This window comes from Strix aluco, chromosome 5 (assembly GCF_031877795.1).
Source record: "Strix aluco isolate bStrAlu1 chromosome 5, bStrAlu1.hap1, whole genome shotgun sequence".
In the NCBI taxonomy this organism is placed as follows: domain Eukaryota; kingdom Metazoa; phylum Chordata; class Aves; order Strigiformes; family Strigidae; genus Strix; species Strix aluco.
Window position 1 is genome coordinate 15,241,875 of NC_133935.1, and position 15,278 is coordinate 15,257,152.

The following is a 15,278-nucleotide window of genomic DNA, read 5'->3' on the forward strand; positions in this document are numbered from 1 at the left end:
TACTTGAGCTGACTGTGTCCTTTAAAGTCCTGCAGATCTAACTCTGCAGAGTTGGAGTCTGATATACTCAAGTGGGAACAGTCCTACTTCTTGTGATTGGCAAACACAGCTCTCCTGGAAGAGGAGTGGGGTTGTAAGATAAACATTGTTTTTGCAGTCTGCAGCTGCTTTTGACAGTGAAGTGAATTGGAAACACGTTTTTTTTGCTGTGAATTTGGAGCAGGAAAGAGCACTTGATAAGCAGAACTTGTCAAGTATAATTAGAGTACTTGCTAGGTACTGGAAGCAAGCAATTACCATTTACTTCTTTTTGCACACCTCTCACAACCGCACACAAAAACTAACAGTCTTGGGAGACAGGGTCAGTGCAGGGCTGTACTAATTCTGACTGCATTTTGAAGTGCCTTGAAGTTTAGTAGAAGCAGAATTCTGTGCAGTCATTTGTGTGTATTCTGCTTCAACTGTTGCCTTCCCTAGTTTCCCCTCCCTGCCTATTTTTTTTTCCCCTCACTCTGCTGAATAAATACAGGTGTAGTTCAGTTTGCATGACAATTCAGTGGTCTGTGTGTTTTCCACAGGTTTCTTCTAATGACTGTACTTTAGAGGATATTGGTTTTGATGCAGTTTTAGTATACTAAGTCAGACACACTGAGTGATGTGTCTATGGGATAGCTGTCAGAATCCTTGCCCTCAACTTTATAATACCTGCAGTTGTGTAGATGCTATTCTCTAGGAAGTGACTTTCTGTATTATTGCTCTTTTACAATGCTGCTGTTGAACAACTGCAACAAATCATAAAGTTAGAATGCTTTATTTTTCAGTACTCAGGTTTCTGACCATAACTGATTTTTAAAAGGTGGGAAAGAGGATGTTTCCTGTGACCTGTGCACAGTTTGTCTCACTTGGACTGATCCTTATTTTAAGCACCAAGTTAAAATTAGAGTTCTTAGTTTGTCTGCTAAATGGATGATGGAAGTTGTTAGTAGAATAAGAATTTCTGTAGTATCATGCTCTTAGAGAGTGCCAGCATAATGGTGCATGAGAGCCGAGATTAGCCTCAGAGCTGGATTTCCTGCCCAGTGTTACTGATTTCCAAACTGCCCTGGTTAGTCAGTAATACAGAAATCAGAGTCTTTGGATGCAAAGTTTGCAAAGGATGTGATCTCATTTGGTATCTGGTATATCTGTTCAAGTCATTTTGCTTTGCAGTAGCTCACCGGTTCTCGTAAATCATCACAACTCTCATACCACAGGGCATGGGCAAATAACGAAGGAGATCAATGTGAGCTGTATTTTGGGGATAATGGTGTCTGACACCCCAAACTTTCTGCTGTGCTTTCTTCATCCTGATTGATCATTTTTACTACTGTGCTTCAGATTATGAAGAAGTGTTATGTAGCTATAGCAGAAAAGGACAAAACCAGTCTGAAGTATTGCTCTTTAAACAACAGGTAAATGAAAAGGACAAAAGAAGAAAACAGTCCAGTGTAGCTTGTGTAACAAAGAACAATGTACAGTGAAAAGGAAGGTGTATTTCCATGGTGGCTATACAATTTCTGTTCCTTGTTTTGGAAGAGGCTTTGGAGCTATGGTATTTATTCTTGGCCTGGCTCTTGTTTTCCATCCTGTAGCAAAGTCTGCAATCTCTCAAGAGTACTGTGGCAAACAAGGTCTTTCTTGTCATGGCTGCATGAAAGATTTTCCAGAAAGATCTGGGAAGGCTTCTTTTCACAGAGGCAAGATAATTCTAGTCACTTTATTGATGGGATGTGACTAATCTGCAAGGCAGAGCTTTCCACCTCTCCAAGATGTTCAATGTGGCGCTGAAGAGCTGGGGCACCTCAATGAGCTGCAGCTCCTGCCTCCATACCAGTCACCCTGTGTGCCCTTCTGAATGCCTCTGCTTGCCAGCAGCTTGGACTGCTGACCTCTGCTTTGTAGGCTTCACACGCATTCAGAAAATTTGACCTGTGGCATTGAAAAGGAACAACTTGTGATTAACACATTCTGTTGGCAGCTTTGCTTTTCTGGGGAAAAAAAAGAAAAGTGATAATTTTCTGTCCAGAAGCTACAGTCACGCCTCAGACTCCTGCTAACAGCACAGAGGGAACCCAAGAAGTGAATGGTCACAGAAATGGTTCTTCTCTTGCCCTTCAGTTCCTTAAAAACAAACTGCTTCAGCAGGGCAGTGGGTAGCTTGTTTTGCTGCTGCCAGCAGCACTCTTTTTCATGCTGTGGATGAAGAGCTGTGTCTCCCCAGACCTGACCTGGGTGTTTTGGTGGTGGAGGAGACTTAAACAGAAAGGGGGTTGTTTATTTTTTTTAAATTTGCTTGGGAAGAGTGTTTTTCCCATTAGGCCCTGACTCCGTGGCTGGGAAAATTGTCTTGCAGGGATGATGACCATGTTTTTAAGTTAATGAGACCATGAGGTGGTGATTTCTCTTCTCTAAACAATAATATAATAATAATAATATTTGCTGTAGTATTAATAATGACTTTGGAAGCAATAAGGAGACATGTAAGGATTTCCATAATGTAGTTGAACAAGTGATAAGGGCAAGGAAGGTGAGAGAGTTTTTAAAACCATATTGTAAACCAGGGTGTTGTATAGTTATCCATTTTGATAGTACTGGACAAGGAGTTCAGTCTTTTCCCAGGATTGTCTTTCAACATAAATATACACAGTGAGAGCTCTTGCTGTGAAGTTGTATTTTTTTAAAAATTAACCTGATGATACATTCACTGTCTAAAATTATCAGCTGGCTGAGGGAATGCTTTTTCCATTTATCAAGTGATCGTTTTTTAACCTGGTTCTCTGTTTCTGAAACAGTGAAGAGGCCTTTTCTTGAAAGAGTTCATCTGAAGGAATAGTTAAATATGTGACATGGAATACACTTGAAGATTGGTTACTGTCAGTGAAAAATCTTTCTCTATTTCAGAAAATACGATAAAATAGTTTTTCTCTTAAAATTAGAAAGTTCCTATTTCAGTCTGCTTAGAGTCTGTACCACATGTGTCAATACTCTTTATTAGCAAGGGTGGAGAGGAAGTTTTTATGACTATCACCTTAGAGAAGTTTTTTAAAATATATTTAAAATCTATATTAACATTTGCAGTAGCAGGACTATTATAGATACCATGGACTTTGTAATTTGATTCAAGGACAAATTTTCTTTAGACAAGAGTGGGAGGATAATATTTCTGTTAAAAAATAGGACAACTAAGAACAAAGGAAGAAGATATAATTGCAGGGAGTGAGCTCTGTATTACAGTCTTCTGCTATGTAAGTTCTGTGACTTTTTACTGGAGTCTTCTCCTAGTATCAGACTATTTGCTCACTGATGACAAAAGTTAGTAACCTGTGGCCATGTCAAAATGAGATGAATGGCATTTTCACATACCAGGTATTTATTTCCAGATCAAATATGGCAAATTGGGAGTTCTTCACCAGTCTATATGGTCAGGGTTTGAAATTTATAAATATAGCTGTGTTTGAGTTACCAACATCCCCTCTCCCACACCTGTCCCACAATTTGGAATGAAATCTCAAACCCTGAAAAATGGAAGTGCATTTTGTCATATGGTTAAATGTCCATCTCCTGATCTCCCCCAAAATAGTGGTTAGACCAAGTTAGAGTATTAAAGCTTATATAGAAGAATTCATGCTGAATAAGATAGGATGTGAAATAAAAAATATAATAGGTACCATGCACTAAATGCTCTGCTTTGTGTGGAAACTTATTCTTCAAGTGCCTTTGTGGTTTGGGGTTTTTCTTTTTTGTTTTTCCTTTTGTAACCTAATCTGTGAAATGGCAATCATAGGAAAAAAAAAAAAAAAGCCCTAGTATTTTTTCATTTTAAATGCAGAAGTTGGAAAATTCTGAACTAGAATTAAGGTTCTGGTACTGTCAACTAATGGTTGATACAGTGCTTTATCTGTGACTGTCATATGGCCAACTGTGGCACCTCTTCTAATGTTGCCCCTTCCTGCTCCCAGTACAGAGGTTTCTTCCTGTCTGAGAAGGCCGTGCTGCTCAGTCACAGGCTTTGAAGCTGATGTGCTCTCCCTCTTGCTCCAGTGTGTCCTCTGTGTGCTGGTCTAGTTCTGTGATGGTCCCTTCTAAAGCCTTCCCAGTTCACCGGCAGTCTAGTTCTGTAAAGGTTTCACACGTATATGAAACTCTACTGACTTCTCCAAAATAAGCATTATTCTTACCATATTATTGTAGAATTTATGCCTTTTCCCAGCACAGAAGTGTCTCCTCTTTATAAATGCGGTTGTGCATTGAGAGCAGTAAGTGTTCCATTCTGCTAGCTCTGATGGTTCGGGCTCATCACCTTCCCTGTGCAGATGTCTCCTGTAACTATTAGTGATGTTGGTTATTTCCTACTGTTTATCTCTGTAATGTTAAGTACAGCTGAAAAGCAAACTCTCAGTGTTAAAAAAGCTGAACCGTTTTAGAGATGAGACATGTTTGACCTTCACTGGGTAACAGAAACAATGAAAAAGATTCAGTAAGTCAACAATGCTAACAGGCCTTGTAAGCTTTAAAATGCTTTGTGAAATGAGAATGTCAAGGGAGAGCTTTAAATTTACCATTTTAACTCTATAAAGCCCTCAGTTGGTCATTGCCCCTGCAGACCCTAATGTGAATTGCTTTTTTATCCATGTAAAAGCCTTTTCCCCTCTTAAGCACAACAGTCCAGTGAGTACATGTGTACTCACCATACTTGACACAGCAGATCCTGGCAGGCTGGTTCCACATTAATCAGATTCTCCCTGTGATGTTCCCTGTCTGAATAAATTATTTTCCATTAAAAAGGACACTTTTACCATCAGTGGATGCTGCCATGGTGGTAAGAGCATGGTCCTGATAAAGCTTTAAGGTAGGGTGGCTGCTTACAGCTGGTGTCTTATGCATGCAGGCGAGACTTTTTGTAACCCTGCTTGAAATTTGACATTTATCAGCAGGAGTTAAATATTCATCTCTGCTTGTCCTGACATCTTGTTCACAAACCTTTCGATTAAAGACCATGTGATTGAAAAATGTACGTTAGGAAAAAGTAACAATAACCTCCTGTCTGGTATTTGTACAGCTCAGTAAGAGTTCACCAGTACCTCAGTCTACCTCTTACCTGTTATCTGTGCTTATTAGGGACATTATTCATCTGTAGACTGTATCCCTTGTTTCTGCTTCTCCATTTCTTGTATTTTTTCTTTTCTTTTCTTCTTGTGTTTCCTTTCTTTCTCACTCTTATGCTTTTTGTCCTTTGCTTGTCTTTTATTTCACCCCTTTCCTCCTCTTCCGTTCCACTTCCAACTTCCTCTTCCTCTCCTGCCTCTTCCTCTTCCTCGTTTGGTCCTATTGAAGTTGAGCCCAATGCCGGGACACCACGTCGTAGACCTCTCTCCTTCTGCCCTTGCTGTGCCCATGAAGGTAACGTAACCTCACACGCTCCCTGTTCTCCTTGACCACAGCTGGGTTGCCATAGCAGCACTAGTCAGCTAGTGACCACAAGGCCCCAACCCTTTTTTTTCCTGTGTCCCCAAACCAACCTTCTCAGTAGCAACCTGGTAACCAGCTTCTCTGAGCCTGTGGCAAGTTATAAAAGGTACAGTATCCCTTTTGTTAGTCCCAGCTGTGCCAGGGAAGGTATAGCAACTGGGAGGGACATTGGGCAGCAGCGGTGGGAGCAGTAACGTTACACTCCAAAGTTTCTGTTTTCATTTGATGGCTTCATTTTCTCTATTCCTCCTGAAAGATATTTGGAAGGTGGGGTAAGAGAAGACAATTTGCTTCCTTAAATATGGCCTTTTAATTAGTTATATATGGATTAAAGGAATACTGTGTCTTTATAAGGACTGGTTTGCAAAAACATCCTTGAACTTTAAAAACTGGCAAACCTTAAGCTAGACCAGTTTTCCCTCATCTGTCTTGCTGCGTGCATTCTTTAACTGTCCTAAATGGAGTTTGCTGTAGAGTTTCCATTGCCAAGGCATGGGGGAAGGGGTTGTTTTTGTGTGTTCATGGTGTAATTTTGCTAACCACTTACTCTGCTTTCCATGGTGCTCCCTCACATCAGTTGTCAGTGCTCCCTCTCCAGTCCTCCCATTATTCCTCTGCTCGTTGGCTGTTCAAAAGTACTTATGTATTTCATAGGTCTGTAGCGTTGTGTTTTTGGCTTTTTCTTAGAGGCATTTGTTTTCTATGCATCCTGGCATTGGAAAGGATGGGGAGACTTCCCAGTGTTTTCATGGCGCCACAGCACTGGACATCTGCATGTACAGTCTCCCTCTCCTGTCGCCACATGGGCATATTGTGCAGAGATGCTCAGAAAGGAATGCTTGGAACTGAGCAACACACTGGTATAAAGTCTGCAGAGCTGGAGGCTCTTAGGGCGGTACAAGTGGGTCTGGTATTCCCCAAGGGTCTGCTATTACAATTTTTCAAAGGCAGGTATTCTCAGCCTAAGCTGCAGCTTAAGAGGAGTTGTAGGCTTTCCTTTGTTTAGCTCCAGCACAGCACTTCTCTGAGCTTCTAAGGATGGAGGCAGGGCACAGGTCTGAATTAGATAGCCATTCATGTGGTGTTTGTGAAGTGTTTCCCAGAATTTGCATAGTAAGCTTGCTGCTTGATTATTTTTTTTTAGCATCAAAATGACTCTTAAGAGTTTTTTACTCTTGTCGTAGATAGTATTTATCCATAATAACAAACATAGACAGTGATGTTAGTTACTTTAGGTTGCCTAGGTTACATGCAGTGCCAACTGATGGGGTGCAGCAACCCAAGAATAATTCCATGCAGGCAGGCGCATTGCTACTGTCCTCAATGGTGACAGCATTCATCTGCTGGTAGTTCAGTGTGGAATCAGTGGCCCAGACCAGGAGATTGCTAGGAGGAGCTTCCCTTGCATTTGAGGAATATCAACCAAAGGCTCTGGGAACAGCATTCCGCAATTTAATCCACGTAACTCCTGACAGATAGGAGATTCATCAGTGGACTACTGAGTAAGTTTAGGAGTTGGTTTTAAAATAAATTAAATACCAACTGAGAGTTCTGTATGTGGTGGCCAGGGCCCAAGGTATTTTTATTCTGCTTTGATATTAGCAAATGTGTCTGGGGATTCTTTTTCTTTCCAGTGCTGATGCGCAATACAGTAGAAGTAGTTTGTGTTCACTGTGCAGAGAGGATCTTCAAGGTGGATAGATATATGTGGCTAGGAGGAGCAGTCAGAAAAGATTTGTTTAGATATTGAAAAAAAGACAAGATGTTACTTTTGGTCAGTAAAAGAAAAGGTTGAGGAAACACAATTGAAGAAAATAAAGGAAAAACACATGGAGTGTCAATTGAATCCGTTTCTGATGAGTATACGTTTAAGTAACTGGCATGAGGATCTATAAAGCTCTTCTAATGAAAGGAAAAGTGAAATACAGAAATCTGGGCTGTCTGCATTAAGAGTGAGGAAGAAACAAGCCATCACAAGAAAATCAGAAAGTAAAAAAAAAAAAAAAAAAAATCAGGCTCCAAAGAGAAGAGAATCCTTTTGGAGGTGACTTCCACTCTTCTGTGTGCTCTAGGCAAACTGAATGGACCCGGCTTGGGAGTGCTCTGGCAGCATCTTGCTCGGCTTTCTTTGCACATTTTGCCCCATTGTTGTTTTTGCAGTTTGGGCTTGTAAGGATTGCAGGGTGTTACCTGGAAACTTACCAGGTTTCTTTTTTGGCAGGCATGGGTAAGAAGGATGATCCCAAGCTGATGCAGGAGTGGTTCAAGCTGGTGCAGGAGAAGAATGCCTTGGTTCGCTACGAGTCTGAACTGATGATATTGTGAGTGAATGTGCAAAGCTTCAAAAGGGGGATTATGTATTGGAAGGGGGATAGTATTGGGAGATCTGTCAGTACTGTCTTCCCTATAATGCTGGGAAGTCAGCAGTCTCCTAGGATGGTTCTTGGCTGAGATATGAATCCAAGTACGTTTCAGAGAAGTGGTAGAAGAAGTAATAATACCAATAAGGAACAAAAGTTCCAACTTCTTGTGCATGTGCAGAAGTACGGATGTGTGTTTAAAGCTGTGAGCCCTTCCCAAGCTGTTCTTGGACAAAACACGTCTTGTTCACACAGGTGGTTTTGACCTATGCAGAAATAATGTGTGACTCCTCCTGGTTTTGGTAGAGTCCACTTTTAAGTGTAGCCAAAAGTGTTTAATTCAGTCACCTTTGCCATGTGGCCCTCTGCCTCTAGTGGGACCCCAGTGCCTCTCATTTGGGCTCAGATGATAAGGCTTTTTTCCTGTTAATGAAATTGCGAGCTTTCTCAGTCCCCATGATGCAAATTCACTGAAATTCGTTCCTGGGTATGTCAGCTGACCCAGGCAGTGTGGAAGCTGATTGTCTTAGTGCCTGTGTCAGAAAAGCTCCAAGGCGTTGTCTGCATTGAAATCTGAAAAGGCAATGGCCTGACATGTCTTTAGTTGATAGAGTGGGAAGTGGCAGGAGATACATTAAGGTAAAGTATAATTTTGCAGTGATTGCAGATTTGTTTGTTCCTTCACACTGTTTTAGATTTAATCCTACCCATAATCTGCTCAACTTTCTGTATTGTACTTCCTAGCTGAAAGTAAAGAACCTGAGATGCTGAAAGTACATTTAAATCTTTTAAAAATATGTGTCTTGGGTGATTTAAGAGATGGTCCAAAACATATTGGTAAAATTAATAGAGATATCTAGAGGGGGAGCAGATATGAAGCAATGTATGGAATATTTTAATACACCCAGAACTTGGATTCCTGATGTTTCCCTTTCAGCGCTCGGGAGCTAGAACTGGAAGACAGGCAGAGTCGATTACAGCAGGAACTCCGGGAGAGGATGGCAGTAGAAGGTGAGAGCAAAGGGGAACATTTCATAGATTGTAGGTGCGTATTTCTCTAGCCTTGTGTATGCTGATAGTTTTTGTATTTCTGTAGATCATCTGAAGACAGATGAGGAACTCTCAGAGGAGAAGAGGATCCTGAACGAGATGCTAGAAGTAGTGGAGCAGAGAGATTCTCTTGTGGCTCTCCTTGAGGAGCAACGGCTTCGAGAAAAAGAAGAAGACAAGGACCTGGAGGCAGTCATGCTTTCCAAAGGTTTTAGCTTGAACTGGTCCTGAGCTTAACACATTTACCTCTGCTGGTCTGTGTTGTCCAGTTGGCCTACCCTGAATTCGCCAGAATTACATGGATAGGAAGATGTTGAAGGGGAAACCTCCGAATGGTCCGACAGCATGCAGGGATTTGGTTTGAAGCACTCAGAAGCCTTTTGATAAGTGTGTTGGTTCCAGAAGCTTAAGTTTTACATGTCTGCAAGCCGAGTTGAAGATAATGAGTTGAGACTGTGGAGTCTCCTTGAGGTCCTGTTCAATGGACCATATTTTTATGTGTGTGGTAGGAGGGAGAGGAATAATCCATGTGTGGGGAAGGAGGTTAAGGGAAGAGGTACCCTTAACTGAACTGGATTTATGGCAGTCCATTCCTTTCCCATTTTAACTACACCAGTTCTAATAAAAGGGAGGGAAGTGGTAACCCTCTTTGGAAAACCACAGCAGCCTGTAGCAGCCTGTATGGTGGAGTCAGCTGTCCAGGAGAGCTCCAGAAGCCCAGGGCAACACCTTCTTTGCTTTAGTCTTCCTCCCCACCAAAGAAACCTGCAGTTGATCATTATGCATGGATATAAAGAAATATGAGACAGAGAAGATACTACTAGTATGTGTGATGGAACTCTGCCTCCTGGTTTTTTAGAGGAATTTGGGCATCAGAAGACTCTCTCCCTATCATACCCTCCTAAGTCATCATCATGTTGTGGGGAAAAAAAAGGGAGGAGAGAGGGAAGATGCTCTTCTGCTTTGCTACACACTGGAGAGACAGCTACTGCTGGCCTTAGTCTTCATGGCCACAGCTCAGAGGCTGGTGGGCTTCTTTGTTCTGTTTTTGTTGTGACTGTTTTGACACTGGAAAATACTGACTGTGGGACAGTGGTAAGTGTGTGCTGGGGCAGGGGTGTTACCAGGCAGCATTCCCTGGCTGTTAGGCCCCTAAAAGGGAGAGGCCCTTAAGTGACTGAACCACCATTAAGACTTTTCAGTGTTTTTATTTTTTTCCTCTGTATTTTGTTTTTGCACATTGGAAACGAAGCTTAAGACCTGCCTGGGCCCTCAGTCACTTTGACCCTTTTATGTCAATTAACTTATTTTTTTAATACTTGAAAGAAGATTCATTTTTGTATCTTTTAGGAAAAAATGGACGAGTGATGGGTGTGTGTGCCTGCTGCATCCTACAACTTCCACTTCTAAATTACTGGACGTTGTTACCTGTGGCTATTTATTAGTGTTCTTATTAATTTGGTTGTTACACATATTTGATTGTGGAGGGAGCGTTTTAACTCGTTAGAGAAAGACACTACTGCGGATTGGTCCCTGCTTCACAGCAAGGGCAGCCTCTATGTACCCACAGATGCATCCTGCCCTAGGAGTTTTCCTTCATGACAAAATCCTGCGCGCTCATGGAGTTGTAAGAATCTATTTGTGTTCCTAGCATACTTTTCTTCAGCATACCAGATTCCCTCTGTTGGACTAATAAACCTATAATTTATTTAAATTTTGCATTCTTATAACAAGAAAGCCAAAACTGTGAGGTAGAAATATCCCATATGTATATGTCTCTTTCTCTCTGAAAGAGGCAGCCCTCACACTCCTGAGATAACAGCTAGAGGGACTTCCATGAAAACAAAAATAGCACATTTCCTGCTGCATCTGTTGGAAGAAGCTCCTTTTGGCTCAGCTAGCAAAGCTGCTGCTTTTCAGCCAGGAGAGTATTCATTGTAATCAAAGGTTAACCAGTGAGCAGACATGCACTGAGCAATTCAGTACCATTCACTGTTTGACAGATTCCCTGAGCACACGACGTCCTTAACTTGTCCCGCAGAGCTAAAGCAGCACTGTGCATTGGGTATGCATCCCATCCTTAACGTGGTGTGTTAAGAGGTTTTCCCGTCTTGGGATGCTGACTATCTTCTTTTCTTGTTAAGGAAGTACTAAGCCTGCTCCCCAATGTCTTTGAGAAAGTGTCTCATTCTCAAGCATATTCATACAGCGTACTGACTCTTTCAGCTTGAATTTACGCTGTTGGTGCAAGGCACCCAAGCAGGGCTGAACATCCTTTAATCTTTTGCTCCAGGACGGAAGTTAGCATGGTTTCTTGCTGTTGGCTCTCTACCTCCTTCAAAGAGGTCTGCTGTAAGCCAGGGTCTACGAATTCACCTCTGACTCAGGAGCATACCTCAAGCTGAGGAAGAATGAGTAGGACTGTCCCCAGAGACTCTGAGTGGTGCTGGTTGTTAACTGTGGAAACATGTCTTTCCTGCCTCGAGTGTTCCCCCTTTGTCCCCCTAGTGTTTTCTGCTAAGGCATTACAAATTAAATCCAGATGCTCATGAAACCAAGCAGACAGACAACTGCAGTGCTACTTCATAACTGCACATGGTAGCAAGTGGTACCTGCTATACCAGCATCACGGAGTGTTGGCTTACCAACAGGGTGTCCAACAACACAATTCCCCCCATTTGCCAGTGCAGGGGCCAGCTGCACAAGTCAAACTGGCAACAGTAGTTTACATAGTCTGCATTCGAGAGGCCAGTGGAAGCTGGAAAGAAAGGAGGAAAGAGAGGTGCTAGATGCATAGTTTATTGTAAACTGTCTTGTGCAGAGCGTTGGCCTCAGTCCATTTTAAAATGCACTAGGTATATGGACCACATCTAACTTTTCACAAAAGATCACTGCATGTGAGCTGTAGAACAGAAAGAAATCCTGAAGAAAAAATACCAGATTACTGCTTTTCCCTTTCATGCTGCAGGATGCTGGCCAGATCTTTGCAATGCCAAAGAGTGATTTCACTTGAGGGTGCAGGGGAGAACTGCATATTCTAAACCTGAACTCTTTACGTTCAGCTGAAGGCCTCCAGCAGTGAGAATGAAAATGAAGAGCTAACATCGCACACACAAATTAATTAAAAATACACGAAAGGGAATGTTAAAAGGCCTTTTTATATCAAAATGGTTGTAAAAGGCACAACTTGTATTTGCTGTTCAGTTGCACTTTAAGAATATGACTTGCATATCAGATACTGGGTTTTTTTACTATCTGAATATTTTTAATTCAAATTTTATATTTTTAAAGCTGAAGAAGGCTCTTGTGACCACAAGATCCCTTATTTGTATCAGAATCCAAGTAGGATGTTCTAGCTCTTTGTGCTGCCCAGGTGGGCAGCAGCACATGACTCAGCCATGTGCATTCAGTGACGTGTGTCCATTTCACATATGAGGGGGAGCAAAAAGGCCCTCAGCTTCTGAGGAGTGGGCACGCAGGGGCATCCGGCCCCATGTCACGCAGTCTATACCCGGGGCTGGCTGCTTCCTCCCTGCAGTAGGTAGGAGGAGACCCGAGCCTGGAACCTAACCTGTGTTCGTTTTGAAATGGGCACACTGAGGATGGGGCAAGCACTTCAGTACCCTGCAGGGAAGGGAGGGGGATGCCACCTCCTGGAAACACCCGGGAGGCAAATGGGCATGGGGGAGTAAGGACTGCCAAAACAACTAATCTGCTGTTTTCACAGTACAATTTTTTAAAAAAACCTTTTCTGTTCCTTTTAACCATGTTTTCGTTAAAACTCACAAATGGCTGTAAAATCCTGAGCTTCAAAGAACTAATGTGTGGGGAGGTGAGAAGACCTTTCAGCTCCAACTTCCAGACATATTCCTTCTTTCAGTTAACCAATACCCCATGGTCTCACTAGGGCATGTTACAAACTGTGTTGCTGAACATATTTTAGAGCAAACCGCAAGTTTTGAAAGTCTGTCCTCCTCTCTATCCATCTCTGCATTTTATGTAAATATTTGTTTGTATGTAAAGACACCAGTGGATCCTTGGGTTACCCCCACGGTCAAGAATCTGAGTTTTGTGCAATGCCTAGGCCTCTCTTAGAACACAGTGCTTGCATAGAGCTAGTGACCACATTTGTGTGCACTCTGGTGGTTTTTAATATTTTTATACATCCTAATCCTGAACATTATGAAGTATTATAAGTGGTCTAGACTGCATGATCTAGAGCAGCCGGCAGTTCCGTTTTCTTAGCAGCTGTTCCTAAAATGTTCACAGCTACACCTGGTTTGGTTAACATTCTTTTAAAATGAGTTTTCAGTTAAGTGTTTACACCAGACACCAGTGGATGAGAAAGGTGTTGCATTGTAAAATCTCCTGTGTACAGACTGAAAAGCCACAATATGGCTTTATGGGAATTTCAGTCATCACTGTCTGCAATAAAGAGAACTCTAAAGCATACTAAAAACCAGCCTGTATATAGTTCACAGAGAAAGAGATCGCTGGCTCTCAACTGTTGCAAAATAACAGAGATTAGAAGCTTTCCAAAAGTTCCTGCTTTTGGATTGCTCAGAGTACTGCTATAGGCAGGGTAGTTGGGCAGATGAGGATGTCACTTGAAAGCAGATGTGAAGGGGAGGATGCCATGTTCTGATGGCATTGCAGTAATTTAAATACTCTGTATCTGTGCGTGCATGCGTGTGTGTGTGAAGTGTAATCCAGGTGAAGGGATCTGCTTTGGCATCTTCCCTTTTGTACGAAAGTGAACTCTGATATTCAGATTGTTCAAGGCCTTTATGATTGGCATGTATGGAGTGTTAATGGAAAAGCGTATACCCTACCTGTAAAAAAACCAACTCTGTTCCAGCCTGTTTTCTTCTGTTTGGTTGTGTTTTATTGTTTGTTTTTATGCACACTTGCTTCGTTGGTGTTGAGATTTTAGCACCTCAGATGGCCAACTGAACTAAAAAAAAAAAAAAAATAAAGTCATTCATTATTTTTTCTTTTTGTTGGTGGAGTAACCATTTATTTCCCTTGAGATCACTCGCACTGTTGATGATTAAAGAGGAAGCCAGTAGCTGAGGGAAGGTGATCCTGAGGTGAGATAAAAACCTAGGTGTTAAAGGGCCTGACTTCAATTTCTCTTTTGCTGGAACGTTTGGAATCCATCTGAATTACCTGAGATACAGACAAATCAATCTTGATACAGCCCCAATACATGGTCCTCCTTTCTCCACCTTTTACATTGTTTCTTCAGATTCTCTGTGGAAAGAAATTACAATAAATAGCCAAGAAGGTGTGAAGGTAATGTAAATTGAATTGTAGGAACTAGGATTTAATTTCTGTAGCTGCAGCTCACTTCCTTAGCCTGCAGTACTAACATGAACATCTGATGCTGGTATAGCAGCATTCAGTGAAATAAGGAGTGAATGACATCAGTGCCTCCGTGCTGACTTTCTGTGTTGTTTTAAGCCTCCACCACTCCATGCCTGTGTCTTACCTGTGCTGTGCCAGCTCAGGAAGGTTAGCTAAGCCATGTGCAGCTCTGGAGCTGTGCCCTTTGAACAGACGGGAAGGATTCAGACGTTCAACCTCACCAGCTCATATGTCAAGAAAAGACATCTTGTCTGGGTATCTCCTGTTTGAAAAGGGCACGTGTTCAGCCTAAGTGGTGGGTGCTGGGCCAGTAAACGTCAGGAGCTTGAAGCCCGGAGGAATGACATCCAGTCAGCAGCACTGCTGTCATTAAGTAGACTGAGAGAAATCATAAGACCTTGTGCATTTTTTTTACAACAGGCAGAAAACACACAGGATGTTGTGGGAAATCCCAGGTGGGGAAATCCCAAACCATGAGTCTAATTTTCCTGCCCACCCAGCCATTTTCAAAACAAAGGATAAACCCTGGTGTTTGTAAAGTGGTTGGATTAAAGCAGACTTGTTATGGCAGTAGAGGGGATGAGGGGCCTCGGATTTCCTCTTGCACAGCGGCCAGCCTGGATGCTGGGTATGGTGGCCTGGACTGCAGGTGGGGGGAGTGACACAGCGCTCTCCTTCATTTGTGCAGCTCAGTAGGTTGGCAGTTCTTTGGGGGTGTTTCAAGCCCTACAGGTTGTCTTGTCCTTTTGGTCTCTTGCTTTCAAGTAGTAGTGGGAGAAAGCTGTGGTTACCCAGGAGGGATCTCTCTGGTGTCAAAAAGCCACTCTGCAAGGATTTCTCCCTTGATGCCAAAACAGAAATTAGTATATGGAAAGTGACCACTGGACTCCAGGACACAGGAGGCTGACTCCCATCCATAGCTTAGGAGACTAGCCTTGCGATGCTTCATCACAGCTTTTTAATTACACTGCAAGCTTGTTAGCCCCCATCTCA

General features: G+C 42.3%; 1 protein-coding gene across 3 annotated transcripts in view; it reads left to right on the plus strand.

The window, feature by feature from the left end:
* The window catches only part of MICAL3 (microtubule associated monooxygenase, calponin and LIM domain containing 3), a 166,194-nt gene extending 152,280 nt beyond the window's left edge, over positions 1–13,914 (plus strand). For all 3 annotated transcript variants that reach the window (XM_074826059.1, XM_074826056.1, XM_074826058.1), the window contains 4 exons: positions 5,374–5,439; positions 7,730–7,829; positions 8,806–8,879; positions 8,965–13,914. In XM_074826059.1, the coding sequence (XP_074682160.1) occupies positions 5,374–5,439; positions 7,730–7,829; positions 8,806–8,879; positions 8,965–9,149 (425 nt within the window). In that variant the 3' untranslated portion in view covers positions 9,150–13,914. The remainder of the gene's footprint in view (positions 1–5,373; positions 5,440–7,729; positions 7,830–8,805; positions 8,880–8,964) is intronic.
* Positions 13,915–15,278: the final 1,364 nt, after the last annotated feature.